Here is a 25,472-nt window from a genome sequence, read left to right as displayed (position 1 = left end):
TCTGTTTATATGTATATGTACATGGGATTTCGAATAGCAAGTTGTTTCTTTGTCCAAAAGTTCCCTCTTAGGCACACAATCACGCTTATTGGTATACCACTTATTTACAACACTTTAAAGGGAGATGAGAAGAGGAGGAAGGGAAGATGAAGAAGAAAACAGATAGGGACTAGAAATGATAGGAAAGAAAGAAGGAATCCCGACTACTTGAAAATGAAAATTTAATTACTGTGACTCTGCCTCCTTAGTAGCAACTGGCACACTCTCACCACCAGTCAAGGAATTTGAGGACACCATGGATGCTGTTGCCGTCGTCGTTGTGGTAGTGTTAGTCCCTGTCATCGAAGCTGTGGAGGCAACACCCACTGTCGCTGCCGCTAGAGCCGCTGCATTTCCCAACGACGCGAGGTGTCGAATCGCGCTCAAATAGGATTCCAAAGTTTCAGGATTCACAGCCACCTCTTGCGGTGGTGTCGGAGTGATGTTAAAGTTTTGTAGAAGACTTGTTAATGGTGGATACGCTGGTAGTTGTGGGGGAGGTGGAGGAGGCGGCGGTGGTGGCTGCGGTTGAGTCATTTCTTCTCCAATTTTGCCACTAGTTGTTGTACTAGATGCTCCCACAGCTAGAGAGACCATAGCCTGCGCGAAGAGGAACAAGGCTTTCTGCTCTGGAGTTAGTCCGGCCGTATCCACAGGTTGCGTTGGGGGTGGTGGCGGTGGTGGTGGTGGGGGCGGTGCCGCAGCAGCAATGTTGGTTGAAGGAAAGAAGATGGAAAAGAGGGGGTTTGAAGAGGCAGGAACGTTCCCAGTATTTGTTTCTGTTGGTCTTGCCAGAGACGCCAAAACATCTGTAGGTTTCAGACCTGCTGGCCTGCCAGTTTGCGTGACATTGAAATGTCGTAAAATTGCAGCTAGAGCAGCAGCCTCTGCGTGGGGTTTGGTATCCGTCGATTTCTGTTGCGTTGACTGTTGAGGTACTGAAGGTTGTGATGATGATGGTGGCTGTGTGGTCTGCTGGGCGGGTTGCTGTTGATGATGCGTTGGTGGGGGAGGTGGTGAGAAAAATCTACTCAAATCCGCAGCCCCAGGTGGAAATCCGGGGTAGGGAAACGGCAGCCCATGCTTATCTGGAACCTGTGAGCCAATAGTACTTGCCGATGTAGCACCTCCTGACGGCTTAGCCAATGCAGATTGTTGAAGCAGACATGGACACTTATTCTTGCTAATGTGGAGACGAACTTGACCTTTATTTGCAAAAGGCTTACCGCAAAAGTGACATTTTGCCTTCTTGGTGATGTTTGCTACAATGCTAGGACCTGCTGAAGTCATCGTTGGTGGGTTCATATGCACCGAAAGGGGTTGAGCTTTCGCTACAGCGCTGAACTCAAATCCTCCAGCTGGAAACACAGCAGAAGGCTGCTCGAACATCTTTGAAGAAGAAAGATTAGAGATTGATAGACTCGTTTCAGATCTCTTTGACTCTGTATCCGATTGCTTCGTCGCGTTGAGGAAAGTACTTAGGAGTCCCATCCAATTAGCTGTGTCGTTTTCACCGTTTGAAGGTAAAAGAAAGTCCAAATTGGGTGGTGAAGTCTGCGGTTGTTTGGAGGAATTGGCGGTAGGTGAAGGGGTTGACACCTTCGACATTAAGTTTTGCAGCGCTGAGAGCGCTGCGACAATACTGGTTTGTTGATGGACCGCCTCTGCCGTTGAAGGTGCAGTTTTAACCCCTCCGGAGCCTTCCACGTCATTGGATTGATTGGATGGTACAGGTGAAATTTCACTAGTCTGACTAAATGGTCTAATAGGGCTTTTTAAGCCCGTTCCACTTTGATGTGTGGTTTCTACGAGCTTTTGTAGAGAAGACAACGGATTTTCGGGGCCTCCAACTTCAGCAGAAAAGCTGGCCAAAAGCGGACGCTTCTCTGCCGACACTTCGGTGGATGCGTTGGCAGTCGGGACACTGGAAGTTGCCATAGAATTGGAGGATCCACTGGAAAAACGACGTTTTCTTTGTACGCACTTATCCGGGGTAGACCTACTTGTATCAGTCTCAGTTAATGGGGAGAGATTGCAGCGTCCAAATGCCGCCGGTTTTATGAGACCCTGCATCTGCTGCCTCTGCTGCCATGTTGGAGTTCTGGAGGCCACCGGACTTGAAGTGCTGGATTTTGGCAGGCTCTTCTCCACGAAGCTTTCAATTTGCCTAATCACACTGTCCGTACAGCCTCGGCGAGATGCCTCTTCTTCGGATGCTCGTGGACTGGTGTTTTCCCGACTGGAAGTTGGTGAGTTGAGATACTTTTGCTCTTGCTTCTCCCCCTCATTTCGTGGCGAGGATGCAGCACTTCGTTGAAGGTCCGATGGACAGGACAGAGCTTCTGGTGAGGCCGCTGGTTTTGGAGAAGGTTTCACTACGTGCATCTCATATGAACTTGCAGGTCTTTCGCATTTCTGCGGCTCCTCCAGGCGCGACGATTTGTTTCCTATGTGAGGTGCCTCTGGATGTCCATTCACTTTCTTCTCAATCGTAGATGACTCAATGTTTTTCGTAGGCTCGGAAGACATTGCAAGTCCATTTTGAGAAGGTACACTGCCTCGAATAGGTCTTTTTAGAGACATCGAAGAAGATGACGTTTTCAAACCAGTAGGATTCCACGAAGAGGTATTCATGGAGCTTCCAGATCGATTTCTCTCCGCTACGGATGAGAAGGTTTGACTAGCTAGCAAATTTCGCCCCGCATCGCTATAGACAATCTCCGAGTAATGACTTGTCTTCATCATATGCATTGTTAACTCGGGCAGACTACGGAAGGATTGATTACACCGCATGCACCGTAGAATTTCCCGCGTCTGCTCCGTCTCACTGTTGATCCACATATCCTGGCCTCGCACCAACTTCGGGATGTCGCGTTCCGGCTGACTGCTGCGGGGTTTGTGTCCTGTGTCACGCATGTGAAGGGTGAAGCCATAGAGACTCTCAAAATCATCTCCACAACTGCAAAGGAAAGCCGTTTCTCGACTGCGTGGTGGCGAAGTTATTTCGCTCTGCAACCGTTGACTTATTACAGAAGGTTTCAAAGATGGTTCCAGACCGCCAGACGGATTGGAAAAGTGTCCTTTTGTGTGGCTTGGAAGAGCGGGTCCATTCACACGCCTGGAAGGGAATCCAAGGCGATGAAAAGGTGGAGCGGGAGTTGCGACAGATTGTCGAAGTGACTCCGCTTCTTCAATCACTTGATGCTTCCTGGTGTGTTGGTAGAATGCACTGTACTTCTGATTTCCGCGCATGGAAATCCCCGACATAGAAGACTGGGGATGTTGAACATGTGAGAGCGGTTGTTGTGATTGTGACTGCGAGGGTGGTGGTGGCGGTGGGGGTGGTGGAGGAGGTTGTTGTCTACTTCCAGGCATCCACGACGGACCTGTGGATGTTGGAATGAATGAATGAGTAGTACGTGAAGCATTTCTTCCGAGACTTATCAATTGCCAGCCGAGTTGATGAAGGGCTTCCAGGGAACCTGCATCACTCCCCGCATCTTTGTCGGACTTCTTTCCGATTAGGGCATGAAGAGATGCTACTGTGGCGTCCAGGGATGAGGATGAGTTGGTAAGGGTCTTAAAAAACTCCGTCAGAGTTTTCAGCTGAGCTGAAACCTCCTCCAACCTCGGATGTTCTGAGATGGCTGTCTCCACTGATTTGAAAGACTTCTCTCCCGGTGAGGCGATCTTTTCCTCACTCTCTACTTTTAAAGGCTTCTCTGCCTCAACGGCCGATATTTCATTGATCGTGGAAACCTTTTCCTCCCTCTCCATATTCTCCTCTTCTATTTTTATTAGTTTGGGACATTCTAGGGAAACTAAGTTAGCAGAGGTGGTTGCAGTAATCCTATCCGAGGCGGATAGATCCAGGGGTCGCGTCTTGCTGGCAGTTGAAGAGAAAGTCATTCCGATAGTCATTGGTGATTCAGGTGGTGTCGTTTTTGTTGAGCTTTGCGTTTGAGCTTGTCCCGGTGGCGATGATGATGATGATGATGGCGGCCGCGGCGACGAATTAGTAGGCGCCGATGTTAGCGATGGATTTGTCGAGGACAACACGTTCATTGAACTCCAGCTTCGGCACGAAACAGTGGCATCGCTCTACACAAAAGAGGAAAGGAGAGATTGATATAGACATCCCTCGTGCAAATGCAAATCCAGACTACTTGTACCCAATCAGGAGTCAAGGGAATCGGTCCGCCTGCCCGCTCGCCTGTCTTAATCACATGTGTGCATTGGGAGTTGTCAAGGCGCCGACATGTCAAACGTGCACGCATACACACGAACAAGAGCTGTCGACCGGCTTTTTGTGCGCGCGCACTAGACTAAGACGACAATAACGAGACCAATACAGCGGTTGCCGCCACCGTCGCCGACACATGATTGATGCGAGTTGCGTGCCTGTCCTGCGTCTTTGTTGTCATTGTCACTGCCACCTCGCCTCTACTTTGTAGGACAAGTCCTAATTTCTCCTTTGCAGTCGCCCTAAATTGAACCGACTAAGCGCGAACTTCAACAACGTAGCTTCACTGTTTCAATTACGGGTGGCAAAGCGTTGACACGAACATGAGCACGGAAATTGAAACATCAAAACTCCGAGAAAGTGTCACTTTCTTTCCATAAAAGTCGTCAGCCAGAGACTATAAATCAGAGACGTGTGTGTTTGAGAAGTATCAGGACCGAGGGGAAGAGAGGGTGTCAACCAAGAAGAGACTTGGCGTGTGACAAGCCCAAGCGTTCCCACGATTAAAAAAGTAAAGTATTTAGGTGGTCACCACTGTCGTTCACCCACACACTCGTCCATCAGTCAGAAAAATCACATACACAGAGAGCTAACGTGACTCACAGAGGCGGTGTGGAAAAAAGACAAGCGTTTGTCTTGTCTAAGTCTGGTGTGTGCCACGCACCTGATTTACCACAATCGAATCACACAACTAGTACATGGATGGATGGGTGGGAGGACAGACGGATGGATGTTTGGTCGACTAGCCGACTAATCGTTAAAAAATGTTGGGAAGCACCAACCTGCCTTCATTTGACATTGACAGGAAGCGGGAATTAACTTTTTCATGAAAATTCAATCAATGGAAGTGACCTGAGCAGTCCTAGTGTTATGATTAGAAGACCAAGAAGACGTCTGGATTATGCAAATTACATTTTACGTGTCAAAGTATAGTGCCCATAATTGCCTAACCTACTGGTTATGACGTTGATCAGACCTTGGCACAAATTATGCATTTTTACACTTTTGAATAAAAGTTAATCCAAACTATTGTTAATTTTACTTTTTTGCGGGAGCGAATAAAAGGAAAATTTTGGATGAAACTCGCATCTCATCAGTCTGATCATGGAGCTCATGACTTTTAAAACGAGTGATGAATCAGCTCTAGAGTGTGAGTAAAGACAACTGATCTGAGTAGTCGATGAATCATAGTCGCGTGATATTACGCTAGCAGACTGACATTTTGAAACCTGAACAAAAAAATCAAGGTGCTAGGAAAATGATACACATTCGGATCATAGTCTTTTCTTAATCAATTCCAAAACCATCGCATTTAGGGATTCAAATATTTTAAGAATGATAACAATCGCGCCACTTTTCGCAATAGCTTGACGAAAGTGGTCAAGTTGGATATAAAAGACATGCATCATCTACACTTACGGATCTTGGAAACACAAATTCAGGGTACGGGAGATTTTTGAAAATATATATTTTTAATTAGCTTTCGTTGGAAGCACTCGGAAAGTTAAAAAACCATGAGTAACGAAACTAGAACGAAAAAATTCTAAAGCTCCTTGGGTTTTCTGGTTTTGTGATTTCCGAAAAAAAAAACAATTTTGCCTCAGACTATGGCTAATAATTTAGCCAAAGCATCCCCATTTTTGTGGAAAATTCCCTTCAGTGGCAAGGAAAACCATTCAAAAAGCAATAAGGTTACGACGTCTGATGGAAGACATGCAGTTCCTGCGACATTAAAAAGCTTTTCAGTGGACATAACATTGCAACTTGAATATCACCGATTTCCGAAACATTATGAGATTGTCAAAACTCACAAAGAATTTAAAACACTACTTTTGTGATGAAGAATACTTCAGTGGTCAATAGAACTGCTAAAAAATAAGACTTGGATATCACAAAATCACCACAATTTGAAATTTTGGACAAAAATATGGGTTGTTTTCCAAGGCATTAAAGACCTTTCGTTTTGCCTGAAATAAGGGAAATTAAATGGCCTGTTTTCAAAGATTAAAATTGCATTAAAGCACTTGGGTGGAATACAAAATTGAATCTCTTGCAGGACTAAGAAATCCTCAAAATTTCATGAATTTCACTAAATTTTACAAAAAAAGCAAAATAAATCGCAAGTGTGTAAAGCGAAGTTATGACAGCCAAAATTAGTTCAGTCATAAAATTGTTAAAAATGGTGATTCCAATACGCGTTTTGAGTAATCAGGTCAACACCAAACACCGGAGGACCACTGGAAGCTCCGGAAAACCTTGAAGTGTCAGAAGATCTATGGAATAATTCATCTGGAAATTCCCGTGGCCTTAGCAAAGTGGATATCGGCAACTACAAAGAATTGGTGAACTCATATAAAAACTTGAAACAAATGATGAAGCGTTGAGCTACCAGGAACCGTTCTACATTTCATAGGAGCTAAAATGTCAAAAAACGCTGTCACCGAAGCAGTGACGTTTCTCGACTAGATTCATCATTGAAACCTTTAAAAATCACAAAAATAGTAAGTTGAGGAATGCAAAATGCGTAAGTTTAATAAATATGAAGGGACGAATTACGAAATAGGCGATTACTCATAATGCATAAGGAAAGGAGGAACTAACTTTTTAGAATCCTCCATGCCACTCATCACACGTCAAAGACCATTTGTAATGACATACAATGACGTCATAATTACAAATCCTGGTTATTCTTAGCCAATAGTAACACCGTCAAAGATGCTCAAAGCAATATGAATTCGTTGAGATTCTCCGTTAATCAACATCTCATGATTGATCAAACAGTTTTGCATGAAAATGCATAAAAGGCATAAAGGGGACCACTAAACTATCAAAACGAAAGACTTAAAAAGCTTTTTTTGCAAACTTACACAGAATGAAGTGACGATGTATGTGACTCTGGATGCACTTTTTAATGCTTGAATAATTCCAAATCACGATGATTCGTCATTGAGTGTTGCAGTGTACCACCAAACTTTCAATGAAGACAAGTGATGAAATTGATAGGAGGGTGGGAAATTTATCTGTCGTGAAATTTGGAAGACGTTGGCGCAGGTCGTAACAACGCTACCACACCGGTCTAGAGTTTGGGTTCACTTATGTGCGTTACTTTTACATGCGAATGCACGAAGGGGTTAGTAAGCCAATCGAGTGCATGCGCGCCTCAAAACGGTTATGCACGCAGTGTGAATGTCAGATGATGGCCAATGTGGACGCCAGCAATGGTAGCACGTCCGCAGTCAAAGCTCGTCTATCCAATCCGTAGGTAAGGTAGGTGTCATTGGTGGTGACAAGGTCATTGTGCAGTGATAGGCCGAGACATATGAGGGTAGACACGCGCACTGATCCTGTTGAACCAATCAAACGGTGTGATTCATGACTGTCTAAAGCGATGTCAATCACTGGGTGCGCACGTGTGCGCAGGCGAGCAACGCTGGGGAAGAAATGAACCAACGAAAATCACGCGCGCGCAAAGGGGTAGGATAGCTTGATCTTCCCCCCTTTTAAGGATACGAAAAAAACCTCCTCCCCCTTTTTGAAATCGTCACGATCCCCCTAAGAATGCAATCCCATTGTAATAATCAAGTTATTTTATTTATAATTCATTCAGTTTCTCAGCTGCACTAAGAAAATTTGCGAATATCGTCTATTCTTGTTTTAGCTGTTTTTTAATGTACAAATCCAGCGAATGCTAAGTATTTTGCTATCAAATCAAATTTAGCATGATCTCATTGTTGATGACTAAGAAGTCGGTCTTATTCAAGTCCGTTACATTATCGGGTTCCCGAGGTCATGGAGTGTCCCCCACCAGCCACCGTGTTACCGAAGCACTGAAAATTTGTTCACATTTTTCACTCAACCAACTATTACTTTGTCTGCTTTTTAAATGCATTTTCTTTCTTTAAACTTGCGTATTGACATATTATACCTTTCTGCCTTTACGTAGACTTTAAAATGCGCGGATTAGAGTAGTGTAAAAAAGACTGTTGTCTGTAGGTTCATTTGCATGCTTTACGGTCTATCTTTGAAAGATCTTCACTGTTTTGATTTAAAGGAGAAGATTTGGTTCTTATTCTACTCTGCGTATCCACGAATTTGACACCATGCTAATCCACTTTCAACCCGTTTAATGCGCTTTAAAGTAAGCTTGAACGTCTGCAGGAAAATTCACACCCGCTGATTTTCCAGTCGCTGTAATGTAGCCTAGGTGATAATTCTGGCATCCCAAAAGCTACATTCGCTTCCGTGGAGGAAACTTGGATTTGCTGCTTTAAATGCACTTTTCCCTTCCTAACCAAACGAAAATATGTAGAAAAGGTAACTCTTTAATTAAACGGCCTCAGAATTTGCTTTGCGGTGGGTATTCCGTTGAACCTCAAATGAGTGATGCCTCCTTAAACAAAGAGGAGGAATTAAGCAAACGTAAAGCCACATCCAGATCCTGTGGTTTACATTTACTTTCCTAGTCAAACCCTTTTATAAATATGTATGCATAGTTAAGTGAATAGTCGCTCCAAGATTAAGTTATTTAGAAATTGAAAGGCTTTTTATTTATTTATTAATAATAACACATTTTTGAACAAAGCAACTAAATTCGCTCATTTTTGAGGCCCTTGCAGCCCCCTGGATATTAATTAATTCCACGGCGGGGATTATTACTGAACCCATAATACGTTTATTTTTGGCATCACGGAGCAGAATGGTCTAAAGATACGATATTTTGTATGACAAGGTGCACAACGTGAAATAAACCACCCAAACAACTGTTGTCCACACCAAAATAAAAGCATCAAAGGCAGATTTCGAGAGTGGGAGAGGAAGAAAACCGACCAGGTTTTGTACTTAACTGACCGCCTTAGTAAAACTATGGATAAATATTTTAACTAAGCATCAGTGATGCATCTTTCTCTGTATATCTATTGATCCGGTAAATGGTTGAATTGGTACCTTTATAGCCATGAATTTACTCCGTTTAAATCACCCATTTTCACAGCGTGTCGACTGCGTTAGAGCAGCGTTTGTAGGTTTATCATTTTTTATGCGGTGTTGCTAACGTTGCAATAGCCGCTACAATTTACCTTAAAAAACAAAAATGCTGTTTTCATGCATCTTTCTTCTTTTATCTTCCAATAAACCCCGTTTGCGTTTACTAGGACCCCAGTTCTGACGACTAAATTAGCCTAGTTTTGGCCAAAAATGCACAAATAAACAATTTAAATGTTACCCAGTTAGCTCTGAAATGAGACTGACTTTGCAGGATCCTATGAAAAGCGCATTTCAGATTACCGCTTTGATAGTATCTGTTATAACTTGTCATTTTATTGAAGCCAATAACATTAATAAATTAATTTGGTATTATTGTTTAGAACTTACATAAAACAGCTTTAAGGAGAAAACAATGACAATCTATCTTCATATCAAAAGCATCAACAGCCTTTAAAAGTGCAGACCTTTGCTGCAAATTTATATCTACAAAGTCTAATAGTAAAATTGAGGTTTTTTGATATGGAATTGTCTGGATTTTCAAATCCACTATTTATTTGACCACTCTACATTTGTTGGCAGTCGTACTGCGTCAACCAGGCATCAATCACCCTTCAAACAGTGCACATTGGACCCAAATTAAGGTGAGCATTAGTAAAGTAGTTCCGTCAATATTCTACAGCTTTCTGCTGATAGATTTTGCTTAAGTCAAATGGCTCAGGTGCCCAAGAATCAGGTTAGCTACTCCCGTTAAAAAAATTGCATTTCGATGTACTCATTAGGACAGTTAACACCGCAAATGACGGGAAGTTATTGTACGTTTAATTAATGGGAAAGCAATTACTAAATTTTGCATTTACAGCACCCAGAACAATCACTTTTTCCCCTCTCGACGTGAGTGCTAATGATTTGACGCAGGCTAGGAAAATTTCACAAACTACTGCGTCGTTAGCACCTACCACTTGTTTGCTTATCAGTAGGGTAATAGAGAATTATTGCGCCGATTTTTGATAAGTATTCAACTTAACGATGCTAAAAATTACAAATTTGAATTAATTTTAGGGAATAAGATTTAATTAATCGCAGCTATGGTTGATTAAAACCAACTGTTCTAGCGTTTTAATCACTGTAAGGGACTACAAAAAAGGCATCCCGTGTTAAAGGAAAAAAATACGATGCCTTGGTGACAGAAAATGTAAAAAGCCCGGTCAGGTTCCTCGGTTAAGACGGAGAGTTGGAATAAGGCGAAATTGGTGTGGGAAGAAAAGTTGTCAAGAGGAAAATTTGTCAATTGAGTAGCTGCTAGTAGTAAAACTGCCTTTACTGCAAATTCACACGGATCTATACCTGATGCCCGATTACTTGCTATCCGATTTCGCATTTAAAAAGAAAATGAGCGATTTGATATAAATCGATGGCAGTCATGGACATGGGGAGAATACCTAAAGTAACCTAGTTTTCTAAAACGGAAATTTATCCTGATTGAATAAATGGCTTACATCCAACCAAGTCAAAAGTGACACTGATAATTCTCGATCCTCTTGTGGTGGTTGCATATTGACTTATTGCTCTTGTGGTGAGGTAAATGGGTGGTAGAGAATGACATCTCAAGTCGAACTGATATGATGAGTAGTCACGCAAATCCACACTTCAAAGTGCTACCTTCAAGAGCGACAATCTACTTGCCACAAATGTTAAAGCTTCCCACACGAGTGAGTTTTCAATAGACAGTCATATATTATTGATCTACTCCTTGAACCTTCTCAATGCGGGTCCTTTAGGGACTCGCTTTAAGGGTAGTAGACACTAAGCATATTCTGCATGAGGTATGTAGTACTTAGTCCCCTTGACTAAGTGACCACTGAAGTCAACAAATGCGAATAAAGAACAGTCGAAGCCATCTTGTTCATATAAATTTAAATTGTTGATTACTTGGATGTCAATGATGCTATTAGCTGTAACCAAATTATATCACTTTTCTAGAAGTTCTTAAAGCTGTTTGAGCATCACTTATGTGATCCTCTAGATTCTTGTTTTAAGATTGCATACTTAAAATGAAGGACTTAATAACAGATTTGTCCAACTGGGCTGGATGGAAGAGCAACATAACAGTAAGTAAATATACACTGGAAATGATTTTCAGCAGTGTTAGAGGTGCTTTCCAAATAGAGAAAAAATTACCGCTTTGACGCATTGCGGCTTTTGTCACTTTTTGACATCTTTTGCGTACGATTCATGTCAAAGTCATTCACATATTTATGTTGTGTTTTTGTACTTTCAAAAGGGGTGATTTAAAATCATACACCACTTTGACACACCCACATCACCTTAAAGGTATAAAACACAGCCTTCTGTCGTTTGCTGAGTTCTGTGGGCAGAAGACCTGTGTGTGCATGTGAGTATGCCAGGGGCACAAAATTGACTTTGTTGACACATGTATTTGGCAGGGAATGAATTTCGATCTCATAGAGCAGTTTATGTTCAAATAAAAAGTCGGAAAGCTATCCTCATAATGACGGTTGCAGAACTTTGGGTACCCAGTTGTTTATAGACTCTATTTTACAACAAAAGGCTTTTCATACTTAACCCATTCATTCATTTAGATTCATTCCCAACTAGTCATCTGTCTGCGTTATTTATGGACCTTAAGAGGTTTCGAGTGTCCAAATTTTACTTATAATGCGAAATATTTCTATTTTTGCAGATGTTTAATGTATTCATCTCGCGCCCGTAAATGAGAAACCCTACTATCATGTTCCCGCACTTTTTAATCAAGGTCTGAGACTGTTCATCGTTAACACAATTCCTACTGATTCAAATATTCAACTATAAATGGAATTAAGGGCTATAAGATCGGAACACGAACCTTTGACAGAGAGGGTGAACCATTTCCAACCGGTAATTATATCAACCTGGTAATTATACACAAGAAAGAGGCTAGGAACAATGGATAGTCGAATTCCATTAAGGTCTTTTAGCAATTAATAAAAGGCTTGAAAAATCAATATAGGTGCCAAGCTTAAAAAGTAAAAAACAACAGCCACGGCCTTTATACTTACTTCTTTGATTTACTTTAATGGTGCTTAGAAACTAAAAGCGGAATTGTCCTTGGACTAGGGATACATTTCATTATTCTAATGTCAAGCAACCCGATGCGACAGGATTTGGCAATACCAGTTATCACAAAAGTAACAAAGACTAGCTGTTCCATATATGTGGCATCAAGCCCGGATAATAAATGCACCAAGATGTAAAAAAGCGTTTAATTCAAAACCCATTTCTCAGTACTTATTGATTAGCCAATCATTTCAAAACGTTGGACTCGGTACCACTTCCATGTATTTGCATATCAGGGTCTTGAAACGTTAACTATGGCGTGATTTTATGCATACATTCATATATTCTCTTCCTAGACACCACTAGCAATTGTGCACGTCATTTGAGTTGAGTTGTAAATGTTTTGGGAAGTGGAGTGACGAGGAGAGCGAGGCGAGGCATGGCAGAGTTCGAGATAAATGTGGCGGTCGGACGCTTTGATGTAGACGTTGAGTGTGAGTCAGAGGACGTCCCTGCCCCCACCCTGCACCTGCCCCCACCCCCTTTTTGTGTGCGTGCCGGTGTCTGCCACTCCACTCTCCTGGCAAACTATCGATTTAAACTCATCTCTGCCTCACCCTCCAGCTACGTGCCTCGTGCTACTGCCTGTCGGCCACGCAACATCAGTCATCACGATGGTGTTCTCACTCAAAAAGTAGTGGGATTGGCTTGACAACCATTCTCAGTCCTTGAAACGATCAATAATTGCCGGAAATGGGTTTGTTGAGAGACTAAGAAATGTTTTAGGTGTGAGGTAGTAACAAGTCAAGCTGGAACTTCCACTTTTACAACTAAAAAAGGGTGCTATCCGGGTGGGACTGCATATGGTAGCAAGCGGCAAATGTCTCTTGTTACTAGTTGACGGCAGTGAAACTTTTGCCCTCAAGGCGGTAAGACACTTAAATTGCATTAAATTTTGAGAACTGCAGTGCATTTCCCTCCAGCCATTCCCGAAAGCATTTAGTTTGTAAATAATCTTATTGTCAAAATTGCATATGAGGAGAATCTCTTTATTGCTAAACTTGCAGAAATATAACGGCTTTTGTCTCATTCTTCTTACTGGACATGACAAAATTGTTGGAAAATAGAGTCGTCAAGGCCTCATTTAGCTCTTCTCTTGTGAATCTGTGCACTTCGAGTCACCTGAAACAGATGTTTTGGAATGCGACACTTTGAGATATTTTCCAGACAGTGAAATGTAACTTTTTCGATTTTGCTGTGAGTTCTACAATAATGCCATAATTGGATGCCTTATCTACACTTGAAAGCCTTCACGTGTGGCCTTTTTATTAGTACAAAGAGGTGTAAGGCGGCTCATAGCATGGATCATGTGGTCGGAGCTCTAGGCAAGTAAATTGAAAGCTGAGTTGAAAAAAATTGAGAAAGTTTGCTTTATCTTTCTACTGTATATCTTACAATGCAGAGGAGTACATAGAATTTTTAAATAAGCACCCAACCCACAAAACCAGTATTTGATTGAAATGTTTATTTCGGGAGTTCAAAGCCACATAACCAAAGACCCTTCTGTTGTTTTGAACAGAAATGTGTCGGTAGGTTTCAAAGCAAACTAGTCCATAACTGTGCGTGGGTGTGAGCATTTGATCACGAAAATACAAGAGTGAGAAAATGAGTGACAGAAGGAAGGTAGGAATGGTGGAAGGGAGGAAGAGGAGTGACTGTCGTACTGAGAAGTTACGAGCAGGCGCGTCACTCCTGTTTTGTTTCAAAGTCGGCACTTTAAAAGTAAACTCATGCGCCGAGATTTGGACCCATACATAAACAACAGCGATAACATACGCTCCTGTCAGTCAGCTTGGCAGCTAACCATCTAACCCGCCACCACTTATCTTACCTTTCTCTCAACTGCACAATAATGGAAAGTAATCACCTTCTCCTATTAATGCTCACAAAAATCATTTTTTCTATTTATTTGAGAAAAATCTCAAATACATTTTTAAAAAAAGAGAGACCAGATTCGTTACATTCAAAAGCTAATGAATTAAAGTCTACAATAGCAATTTCTTCTCAGCTGAATTACCTGCAGTCAACTGCCAACGCGAGTGCATATTATGATCATTTTGACCCCCGACGTAAAGTAACTCGCGTAAGTAATTGTGATTTATTATTGGCGTTTCTAAGAATGAGAATACCGGAGAAGGCCTAAGCACTTTGATCTATTGCTAGTATTTAGGGTCAAATGCGGAACCGCATGATGCATTTTTATAGCCATTAAAAAATTTGCCAAAATTGGCTAAGTATATAGGCACAAGAACCGACTCTCAGCAAACTTGCGGCCACGAAGTGAGAGAGTGGACCGATATTCTCACCTGACAATAACTCTTTTGGAAATCACTCTCATGACAGTTAAAATTTATTTGAATTTATAGGTGCGTCTAATTAAACATTAAGTGCAAAATGTCCAATTTACACTTTATAAGAAGACGAGTCAAGCTAAATAGCTTTTTCTTCAGAGAAATTGGGAGCTAATGAGACTAGGAGACAGCACATCGGACGACAGGCGGTGAGATAAAAGCACTCGAACAAACCGACAGCGACGACAACAACGTCATGAGCTTGTCCGCATGATGAATGGCGTTCACCGTGGTGGTGGCGGTGACGGCGTTGACGGTATGAAAAATGACGCTTGCGTTTGAGTTACCGCGCTTGACTCACACCACTACGTGCTCGCAGCCGCCACATCCCTTCTTTGTATAGAGCTTTGATGATGCCTTCCTTCTACATCGACGAATTTGAAAGTTAAAGCTAGTTTTAAATGCTTAACATCTCTTCTTGCCCAACCCTCCCTTGTTAAAGCACTTTTCTCAGCATTAACTGATGCTTCAACTCGTTTATAATCTATGTAACATCAATAGGACTAAGAAGGTTTTATTTGATCCCTTATCTATATTTTTTTTGTTTTCTGCTCTGCCTTCTGGGATCTGAGAGCAGTTTAGAGGTTCATTGAAGTTCAGAAAAGTAAACCGTAACATTAGCAGAATTATCGGGTGTGACATAGCAGTCATTGAATCTGTGTGGCTTACATGACACCTTGTTCAAAATGCTACTGTAAATTTCCATCTGTCTGGCTTATTTTGAGTTATTTTAAAGCTTTAGCCTCAGCCGTAGTTCCACTTTTCACCATTTATGTCTAACAACCATAGCACATGATAAATGTTGAATGTTGAGGGACTTCATAGCCGCGCGAATGTAGTGATTTCCCAAATTACCAACTGGACTATTTTTTATCGAGTAACTGTAACATCTAAATAAATCAGTGGTTCAAATTGGCTGAAATTAGGTATTTCCATGGAGAAAAGGTAATTCAAATAAATGCACTGGTTATTTTAAAGTCTTTTCAAAGCTTTAGCACCAGCTACCGTGAGAGTAAATCATATAGCTCGATAAATTTCTGATATGGTCACTATAAAGATAGAGTTATGATTGTTTTTTGAAAGTAGATCATCTCAATGGGATTTAGACTCAGTTTAACCTACTTGTCATCTTGCCTCAGTCTGACCGCCTTTTGTACATAGACAAGTGACCTGACACACACGTGAGGCCATCTAACCTACCAGATGGACAGTCAGCCCATAACACTTCTGCTTGAGATAAGATTGTGCTGGTAGGAGGGTAATTTGTCACTACCTCAAGGGCCCACGACGTCTGTTCTCACGACGCCAACGATGGCGTGGACCACGACAGCGTGATCGGGTATCAATTAATAGGTGCTCCCTCCTCTCCCAGACGTGTTAGCAAAAGTGTAGGTGAATGAACACCTAACCACTTTCGATTAAACCTTTGTAAGCTTCGAAACTTCGATTCCTAACAAACCGTTCAACATTGTTATACTGATCAGTTTTTAGGTTGAAAGACGTGACTGATTTAGTGCAATAGGACCTTCAGTGATGTGCCTGATACATTTTCCAGGGGGCGGAGGGAAAAGTGTTGTGAACTGTAGGTTTTTTGGAACTTAATGAAATCCTCATTCGTTATTGGAGGTGAATCACATTTAGTAATTTACAAGGCCCTAAAGTTTTTTTTTATTATTAAAGTATAGATGGGCCCGAGATTAGCCGTATCATATCAAGCGATGGGAAATTGCCTGGGTTTTTTTATTATCGGCTCTCTACAACGGCTTTTTGCATGCCATCGTTTACGAGGTCGCATTATAGAACACAAATTTGGAGCAGTCTGACAACAAAAGATTTCATCGTACTCTTCACTATTTCCCTGTTGCCTTAATTCCTGATGAATAATGATTAATATGCTTTAAACTTGTTTAATATCGGAAAGGGTTCTAGCCATGTTTCAAAGGCCCAGAAGCTTCTCATCGCATTTGTTGGATGGAAGTTGGAGAAATTTTGGTAGCTGACTGGCCAACAAATTGCTTAAAGATGTATCAAGCTTAGAAAAGCTTCCAAGGTAAGCAGTTAAATAAGACAAGCCAAAATTAATGTATTAGGTAGTTATTGCTGTTCCCACCTACATCATCTGGGAAAATTGTGAAAGCTACTATGGTAATGTGTTCCACAAGCCCTGTCTTATAAAATACGACGTTTTTAGATCGCTGCCTAGCTGATAAATGGCTTTCATTTAACGCTAAGCAAACTTCTCATTGCTTACTCCTCACAAATTTCACCCACTACCCATCTCACATCGAAGACGAGGGCCACTTAATCCCCATAAGACCATTCTTACTCGGTGTGAAGTAAAAAACAATTATTAGCCCTAGATTTCTAAGGGAGTGTTGGCCAACGTTGACCGAGTTCTACTTTATACAAATCATGTGGGTTCGAGAAAAGTGAGTTAGAACCAGCCGGAATTCGTCAATCTGCCCTGCCGCAAATCTTGTCCTGTAAAAAGATTTCTACTTTAAAGTGGGATCTGCTGCCTCATTATTATCCCCATTTATCTCATATTCCTCTAAGTGATTTATACCCTAACTTACAAACTGATTTATTTTAAGAGAAGAAAGGATTTGTGATGTAGAAATTGGCACAAACTCACATGGCCACTTTATAATATGCTTCATTGATCACATGGACTATGTTCCAGTTCGAGCACTCATTGTCAAGATGTTTGTCTGAAAGCAATAATCTATTTAATCAAATTTAAAATAGGGAAGTCTCTTCATGATGCCTCATAATCTCTTCTTTTCTTCTTATCTGCAATTTTTGTTATTTCTGGGAATACACGGTTTATTGCCAGCCCCCTGTAATGCTACAGTTTTCCAATTCTCCTATGCGTATACTATTGGTTGGATCTAATGCACTGGAGATGCATTAACGCTTGCGGACCTGGAGGTAGGTCGACTGTCATCGCACAGGAGAGGTCGCAAGTCTAGGGACATAAGCAGAGCCCAACGCATTCGCATCTGGTGGTGTATTTAGGTAAGATCTTAATTTTCCTTCCTGAGACCTGCGTCACAACTATGTTACCTGTATTCTTGTAAGTTAGTGATTACCAAGTGCATAAAATCATTTTCCGCGCAGGCGGGTTGATATTAAATACTGAAGCAAATGACAAATTTATGGTCTGAGGATAATTAGGTTTCAGTTCTTGGGGAAGGGGAAAACCGGGGTGTTGGCTGAATTTTCTCTGAAACTTTGAGGGTAAAGGACATAAATGAAATGTTTGGCCAAAAAGGTGTAAAACAAGAAAATTCGGACAAATTAAGTTGAGGAATTAAACATCCACAGTGACTACAAGGACTTAGATTAAGATTTGGAGAAAATTATTTCTAAATGCTTAAAAATAAATTCTGGGGAATCGGAAGAGAGGAAGTTTAGGTAGAAAACATTACGATCTGGCAATTTCACACATTTCATGGATGGCCAAAACTGATAGTAGTAAGTCAATAGGTTACCTAATTTGGCAACTCGAATGAAAGATATGCGCCCTCCCAAGCCTAATTATTACGATACTCAAGCTAACGCTGCAACCATTTTACAACTTTGGCGCTGATACTGACCTATTCCTCCATTTTTTTCTCTTTTTCTCCTCCCTAAAAAAACATTTGTGTGAAACTGTTTTACAGCTTTTGTAATTAAGAAAGAGGCACAAACCTTAACAAAAAATTCCCAACTTCCAATTCTGTCATCATTAAGGCCACTGCTTTTGCTTGAATAATGTCAAAAAAATAGTGGTAAGTGACAAAAAGATCTTTATATCAAGCTCTTTCTCTGACTAGTTGGCTAGCTAGCTGGATGGTCAGCTCCGATAACGAGTTGGTGACGCGACCAACGATGTAATCAGTTTTTGCCGGCACGGTAATAATTGTGCATGGTTATTGCCTCCAATAACGCCACAACCATCACACACGCATAGGAATACACTTGGGTCCTTTGTCTCGTTCTCTATTATTCCGTCGAATCACCATATTACCTAAAGAGGGCAGACACTTGTGGCTGGCAGGAATTGATAAATGCATGGAGTGTGCATTTACCATACATAGTCAAATCACGAAGACTCCTAGGCTCTTTCATCATAAACACTATTCAATTTAAACCGCAAATTCTGTGGTCAACTTCAAAGCGGATCTATTTTAATCGACAAATTGCTTGTATTTGCCAGTGGATGGATCAAATAACACAGGCAGGAATGATTGGAAAATTCATTAAATGGCTCGGAACGTTTGATTATTACTTGAACTTTAGGTAAATTCTACTCATTTTACTACAAAATTGACCTAACAAAATAAGATTACCTGATTCTTGATTTTCGCCTATGAATACAGCCCTTTTCATTTTCATGTTGCGTAATTTTTTAAGAGGATAATTTGATTTGCATGGATGAAATACTTTAACTTACGATTTTAGGTCCTACTGCCCAAAAGACTTTTTTGTGACAAAAAAAACCGCTTAGCAAAAAAGTTTCACCGCACCTGCATCAGCGTCTCGTTTGGTTATCGATTTCCAATGATAAACACCGGTCATCGTGCAGCCCCCTTGCCGTCTCTTCAGTGTGAGAATGACCTTGGTACACGGAGAGGTGGAGTTTAAAAATCCCACAGAAAAAGTCATTAAATTAATTCTTCAAAAGCTTAACCTTTTGGATGCAGAAAGTCTGTAGTTATTTGACACTTCCAAATTTTTGATTTAAGAGACTGCATCATAGATGATAGTAAAATGGGTGTTTAATTTCTTTAACCACAAATAAGTCCTGAAAATGACAAAATGCGTTGGCTATTAAAATGCAAAAAAACTACCTCAAGTGAAGCTCCAATAAATTGTTATTTAGTCTTAACAGCAAATAAACAAGCGTAGAACGTGGGGGGAAAACGCTTCCACCCTTCTGCCGCCAGGTTTGCGCTTTGGGGAATGAAGAGTAGGAGGATGGGCCAGGAATGAGAAGGGAAAAACATTTGGCGAGAAAAATCTTACTGGCAACCCGGATAAGCATTCACTCGGGTGCAAAGGAAATATGAAATATGTGGTGCAAAATCTGAGTACGGATCACGCCCTTGTGATATATGCCCATTGTGGCCAGCCTGGTTGGCTGGTTGATTCGTTTAGGGCGGAAAGAACTAGTATTTTTCTGCATTTTGAGCGGTCCCATAAATTTTAATCTCCCTCTCACTCCATCTCTCTCTCCGTTTCGCTATCTCTCTCTCTCTCGCCTCTGGCAAGCTTCCTGCACGCGACGTAAATGGGAGAAGTGCTTAATGCTCATTTTACGGGGTGGGGTAAGGATATAGGAATGCGACTAGTTTCGGTAATTTTGAGACACTAATGGAGTCCTTTAGTGATCTCCTAAGGCTTTAGATAATAGGAGAACCTGGATGCGGTTCTACTCTTTTCATAAAGAAGCATCTGCTGAAGATGAATAAGTGTGATGTGTCAAGATTTTCATGTAACTGTCATGAAAGACGAATGTTCGCGGCTTAATGTGAGTCGGGAAAGACCTTTGTTATCAAGCCAGGAAAGGACTAATGTACCAGTAGCGTAGATGATGTAAGCAGAACTCCGCCGTCGTCGAGGAGAACGAACAAATTGGTTATGCGGCTCGTAATTTCTAGGCCGAAAAACCGTGCTTATGGATAGCGTTGTCATGGAGGTTTTCTATCCCATTGGCATTTCAGATGTTTTGGAATTTACAAAGAGTTTTATCTATTATGGTAATTTACCCTCGTGATTCATCTTGGCAACTTTGTTTAATAGACAATATACTAAGTAATTTTATTTTACTGTCATGGAAAGTATACCATGATACAAAACGTGAGTACTGTGCAGAAATTAATGAAGGTGAAGTATTTAAAAGCAAAAGACAATCACGAAAATCAACAAACAAAAAATTCTTCCAAATTTACCAAAGTCTGGTCATCTTACATTAAGAGGTTGCCAAAATTTATTGTTCCTAAATATGGGAGAAGAATCGCTAGCCATGAGTCATCCGGTCGATTTGACCTCCAGACGTGTCATGTGTTGACTAGCATTTGCCACGTCTAAAGCAATACGACGTCCAGATGGGCTTATTTGATCCACATCACATGCAGGTCTGAGTTTGTTGAGTATCTCTTCCAAAACTCTGACTACTAAAAGATTAGTGGAACATTAAAATTTGCTGTAAAGTGACGTGCAATTTAAGCTGAATTAATACCACGATGTGTTTTGCATAAGATGAATTCGTAATTTGACCCTTTGATTCTCAATTTAGATTATTTAATGACTAATAGACCATGAGTGGTTTGGCTTTAAAATATAAATCAAACAATGACCCTTATCAATTATTTATACTAATGCGTCATTTTGTCAAATTAATTTTGATTTAACCACAGCGTTAAGGGGAGTAATAAGTGTCTCGTGCTGACACTCGGCACATCTGGACTTTCGAACAGTATCTATCATCACCCAGCTGTCAAAGATAAGGAGTAAATGACATGGCCTCAGTCAAATATCTAAGATTGTAAATCGATGCCTGTCACAGTAGAGAGACACGTAAACCGTGTCAACAAGGGTCGACCTGGAAACATTTGTAATGAGGGAATTCAATCACGAACTCGGTTTAATTAGAAAACAGGCAATTCGTACTAACCTGAGAGTACAACGAGAGGTATGCTCATTGCTTCTGGTAACTTCAAAAGTTGCTACATTGGATAAAACTTTATTGTATCAGGGAAATGAATACAGACCGAACTTCAGCCGGGTTTTTTTGCCATGTTTAAGGTTACGCTAAGACCACCTAGGCCTAAATGAACTCTAGACTCAGTAATTTTAAATAACTTTCCAATTCATTCATAGTCTATTTATGACTTGTAATCTTTACCTTGCTGCTCTAATCAAGAGGCTTCATTTATGAAATGGTACAAAATAGGGGGTAAATACTATTTTGACTTTCAATAAGTTTGGCAGTTGTAAAAGTAAAAAATGGGTTGACAATGCCATTTGTGATATTAGCTAATTTCACTAATCCATTGTACAAGATTATCTATCTATCAATCTCACATCCTGAGATGTTTAATATTGTGCTTGCATTTGCCTTATTTTGCTCAAGGAAGATGTAAATTATTTAAGGCAAAGATTATATAAAGTCATGCGAGAGGTATAATTCAGAGTGCATGACTTAGAGCAAAATGTTAGGCTAAAAGATGATATTTACTGTTTGTCCGAGCCATAAAATCTGTGGCGGTATGAGTGATGTAAATTTGCTAATTGATAACACCAATAACGTCTTCCTTAAGATTTGTTATTTTAGAAAAATTATAAGAAAAAATTCATTTTGACCTGTGCGCAGATTATAAACTGCAACTCTAATGCACCAGTCAATATTTCAATGGCGTCGTTCAGAGCAAGTTCTAGCCTATTCTGCCATTAAGTGAATGAATATAAAATTTGCCATTTAAACTTAAACGCTTAACTACCTAATCACGACGGGCTTTCATGTGCATCTGTAATGTACTCAGTGTCTCTTCAGCCTTAGGCTTCATACTCTTGGATAGAGCAGACGAGTTAGATAAAGACATCTTTCCTTAAGTGATGATTAAAAGGTACAGGTACTACGGTTACGTGTGTTCGCTGTACATTACTGCCTTCGAGCCAAGGTCGTGTGCTCTGTTAAAAGGCTCGTATTTTCTGACCCCCTTTTTCCTAAAAGGTACATTAAAACAAACACACATTACAAAAAAAACAAAAATAATAATCCAGTCTAGTTGAAAATAAAGTAATTATCCAAAAATACTTCAAACTTTAACTGCTGCTTGCGATTTACGTCTAGAGATATTGTTAGGGTCAAGACGCACAAATCCTGACCAAGGCTATACATCTAATTTAGTAAAGACTGACCACGTCACGGTAATGTTGTGTAAGACCAAAAAGTCAATGCTAGTTAGCAATATTTTGTTCAGTTTAAGAGGATAAAAAGCTAGAATTGGAGTTTTCAAGTAGGTAAAATGGATTTTAAATGGACGACATGAAATTTGAAATTAAAATTATACTCAGGAATTAAACTTCTTGACTTCACTGTTTTGGAATCCAAATAACTTGTAGTTTATAGTGATGTTATAAAAAGTGTTTATTGAGGATCTACGAGGAAACTCGACAACTGCAGTCTAGGTGTTTTGATGTCCAACTGTGATGTTAATAAATGCACCACAGAAATGCCCAATTTATGAAGTGCAATTACCTTCAGACAAGAGATAAACCATAATTACCCTTTGTTTTAGACTCAACTTATTCACTGTGTACGCAATTTGATGTGATTGATCGCCATGATCTAGCATTTAATTCATCTCCAAAGCCCAACTTAGAAATAAAACCGGAGAGTTACGTTTGGGGAACAATTACTCTTTTCTATTCATTTTCAATTTTATTCAGAACTCAAAAACGGTCCCGAAAAAAAAACCTGTCAGAGCGACAATTAGTGCTGCAATTTTTAGATTATTACAAAGTCCAGTGGATTCTCTAGTATGTCAAATTACTTTCGAGGTTTTGACATTTGAAGTTTGGGTCATTATTAATCCTTTCAAACCTTCCAAGGCATGGAAGAGGCGGAGGTGGAGGAAGAGACCGCAAAGGAGACATGAGATGAGGAAGGGAGAGGAGATGGCGGAAGAGTGAATGCCGACAAGGCACGGCACGTGCAAAAGAGAGTAGGAAAATTGATGTCGGTAAAGTGACAACTGCAACGCTAACTTTCGCACGCACCCACACATAAAAAAGGGAGGGACGGGGCAGTTATGTTGTTTTCCTTGATAGACAATACCGCTGCCACCTTGACTAGTTCTGCTGCTTTCATTGAAAGTCATTCCCTGATTAGACAGCCACGCTGGCGGCAGATGCTGCGTCAGAGCCTCTACTGTCTCGCTAAAGCAAATTACGTTGCAATTGAGTGGATTTTTATGCATTTTAATGCGGCTGAAGCTGCTTACCATCACCCCTATATTTAACACCAAATGCGAATGGTTTCTCAATAATAAAAGTGGTTACATAAATGTATAATCGAAAGCAAATTAGTCATTCATCTAATTTTAGTAAAGACTATAAAGCCAAATAATTATGCAATATTCGCGAATGCTAAAAACACGTTCAAATGAGAGGAATTGGATTAGAACTCACCAAGTGATAATTACCTATTGAACTCAATAGGACGAAGCAAACTTAGTAATGAAAACGATCATTTTTTAAAACCAAACCAACCCTAACAGTTCATACACAGCGCACAGATAACTGTTGGATTTTCAGTCAATTGTGCCCATATCCCTGACGGCCCCCGTAATGAACGCATTCCAATTGAGTCAAAAAAGGAACTAATGAACACGAGGTTTTTTACTGCTCTAATCAGCAAATCCTGTAAAGTGTACGAAGAATAAAAAGTGAAGAAAACTAGGCGTTTTTAGAGCATAAATAGCATTTACACACGTTACTAATATCAGCTAGGCACGCATTCGCATATGCACGCACGCACCCGACCCGTAGGCTGTCAGCCAGCCACGTGCGAGATTTACCCTTCTTCACGAGCCAATCACCACCTATCCAGACCGCCGCCTAAGTATTCTATTGGTTAGCCCCAATGTGCGCGTGTGAGTGCATGCGGTGCGCTAATTTATGCCTCATACTGCACCACGGCCAGTAAATTCACATCCTTTCTCATGCGATTTATCGACTGGTGGGTAACCTTGAGGGAAAATAGAAAGGATTAGGAGTAGGACCGACAAATCTGAGCTCTCATTGGCGGTTGATTTATCATTCAGACCCCAAGTGGTGGGGCAGATGGAAGAGGGGAGGAGAGAGGGTAGACAGCAGGCTGGCAGAGGCAATAAGCAGAGGGTGTGGAAGTAAGATCAAAGTGCTAGAGATCAAGTCGGCTAGTTGTTAGGTTGATTTGCGCTACCTATATAGACCCACTGCACCCCTCCATTTCTCTCTCTCCCGCCCCGTCCGGCTTGTTTTTCTGCAGTGTCTACATCCGGTAGACTTGTCAAAAACTAACTCTCCCGTGCCAAACGCAAAAAAAACATTTTAATGATTAAATTAACTACATGGTAGTAAAGTGTTCACATATTTTGTTACCTTTGCAGTCTTATATCATTTAGGTAATTCCATTGTTACAAACATCGCATTAAAAAAATTCTTCCAGAAGCGCACAATTTGCAAACTCTGATGAAAACAGCTTATTGTTGGGATATGAATCTGATAAAATAATTGGTTTATTACGGCTAATCAAAAGTAGGTAATATGTTTTTAGCTCTAGTGTCCCATTGGCTAATGAAATTGTTTAAACCATCTGTACAAGATACTAATGATATACACCTGGATATAAATGTTATTTACTGACGTTATATACCAAATTTATATTCGATAATAAAATGCATGGGTTTTGTATAATAAAGCCATAGTCAAGACATTTCTGGGACGAGCATTAGTGTGAATAAAATTCGGCACTGCTTATTATATCGTAACGAATCAAGTAACCCATACAGTGAGCTTAGCTGTAACACGCTACTGAGAAAATGAGCTATACTTTATTTTTTATACGGGTGTTAATTACTTAGATTTAGGATCGTTTTAAAACTTTATAATTGATGCACGTTGCGTTGTAAAAACTTATGGCTCTTATTGTAAATGAAATATGCAATTATAATGAGGTGGTTTAATGTGACGACATTAGGCCAGCATGA

The 25,472-nt window shown here is 40.6% G+C and overlaps 2 protein-coding genes across 2 annotated transcripts; both read right to left on the bottom strand. All coding sequences in view use genetic code 11, as the record gives it.

The window, feature by feature from the left end:
* Positions 1-225: 225 nt before the first annotated feature.
* Positions 226-4,104, bottom strand: EGR_03716 (Protein tiptop; the record flags this gene model as incomplete). The annotated part of the gene is made up of 1 exon (XM_024492965.1): positions 226-4,104. The coding sequence occupies one exon, from the start codon at positions 4,102-4,104 to the stop codon at positions 226-228; it is 3,879 nt and encodes a 1,292-aa protein (XP_024352622.1).
* A 6,964-nt stretch (positions 4,105-11,068) lies between these two features.
* Positions 11,069-11,456, bottom strand: EGR_03715 (hypothetical protein; the record flags this gene model as incomplete). The annotated part of the gene is made up of 2 exons (XM_024492964.1): positions 11,069-11,217; positions 11,312-11,456. 2 exons carry the CDS (start codon positions 11,454-11,456, stop codon positions 11,069-11,071), a joined length of 294 nt encoding a protein of 97 aa, XP_024352621.1.
* Positions 11,457-25,472: the final 14,016 nt, after the last annotated feature.

Source organism: Echinococcus granulosus, assembly GCF_000524195.1.
Source record: "Echinococcus granulosus chromosome Unknown EG_S00020, whole genome shotgun sequence".
NCBI lineage: Eukaryota > Metazoa > Platyhelminthes > Cestoda > Cyclophyllidea > Taeniidae > Echinococcus > Echinococcus granulosus.
Note: the sequence above shows the minus strand (reverse complement) of the source record. Positions and strands in the feature narration are given on the sequence as shown.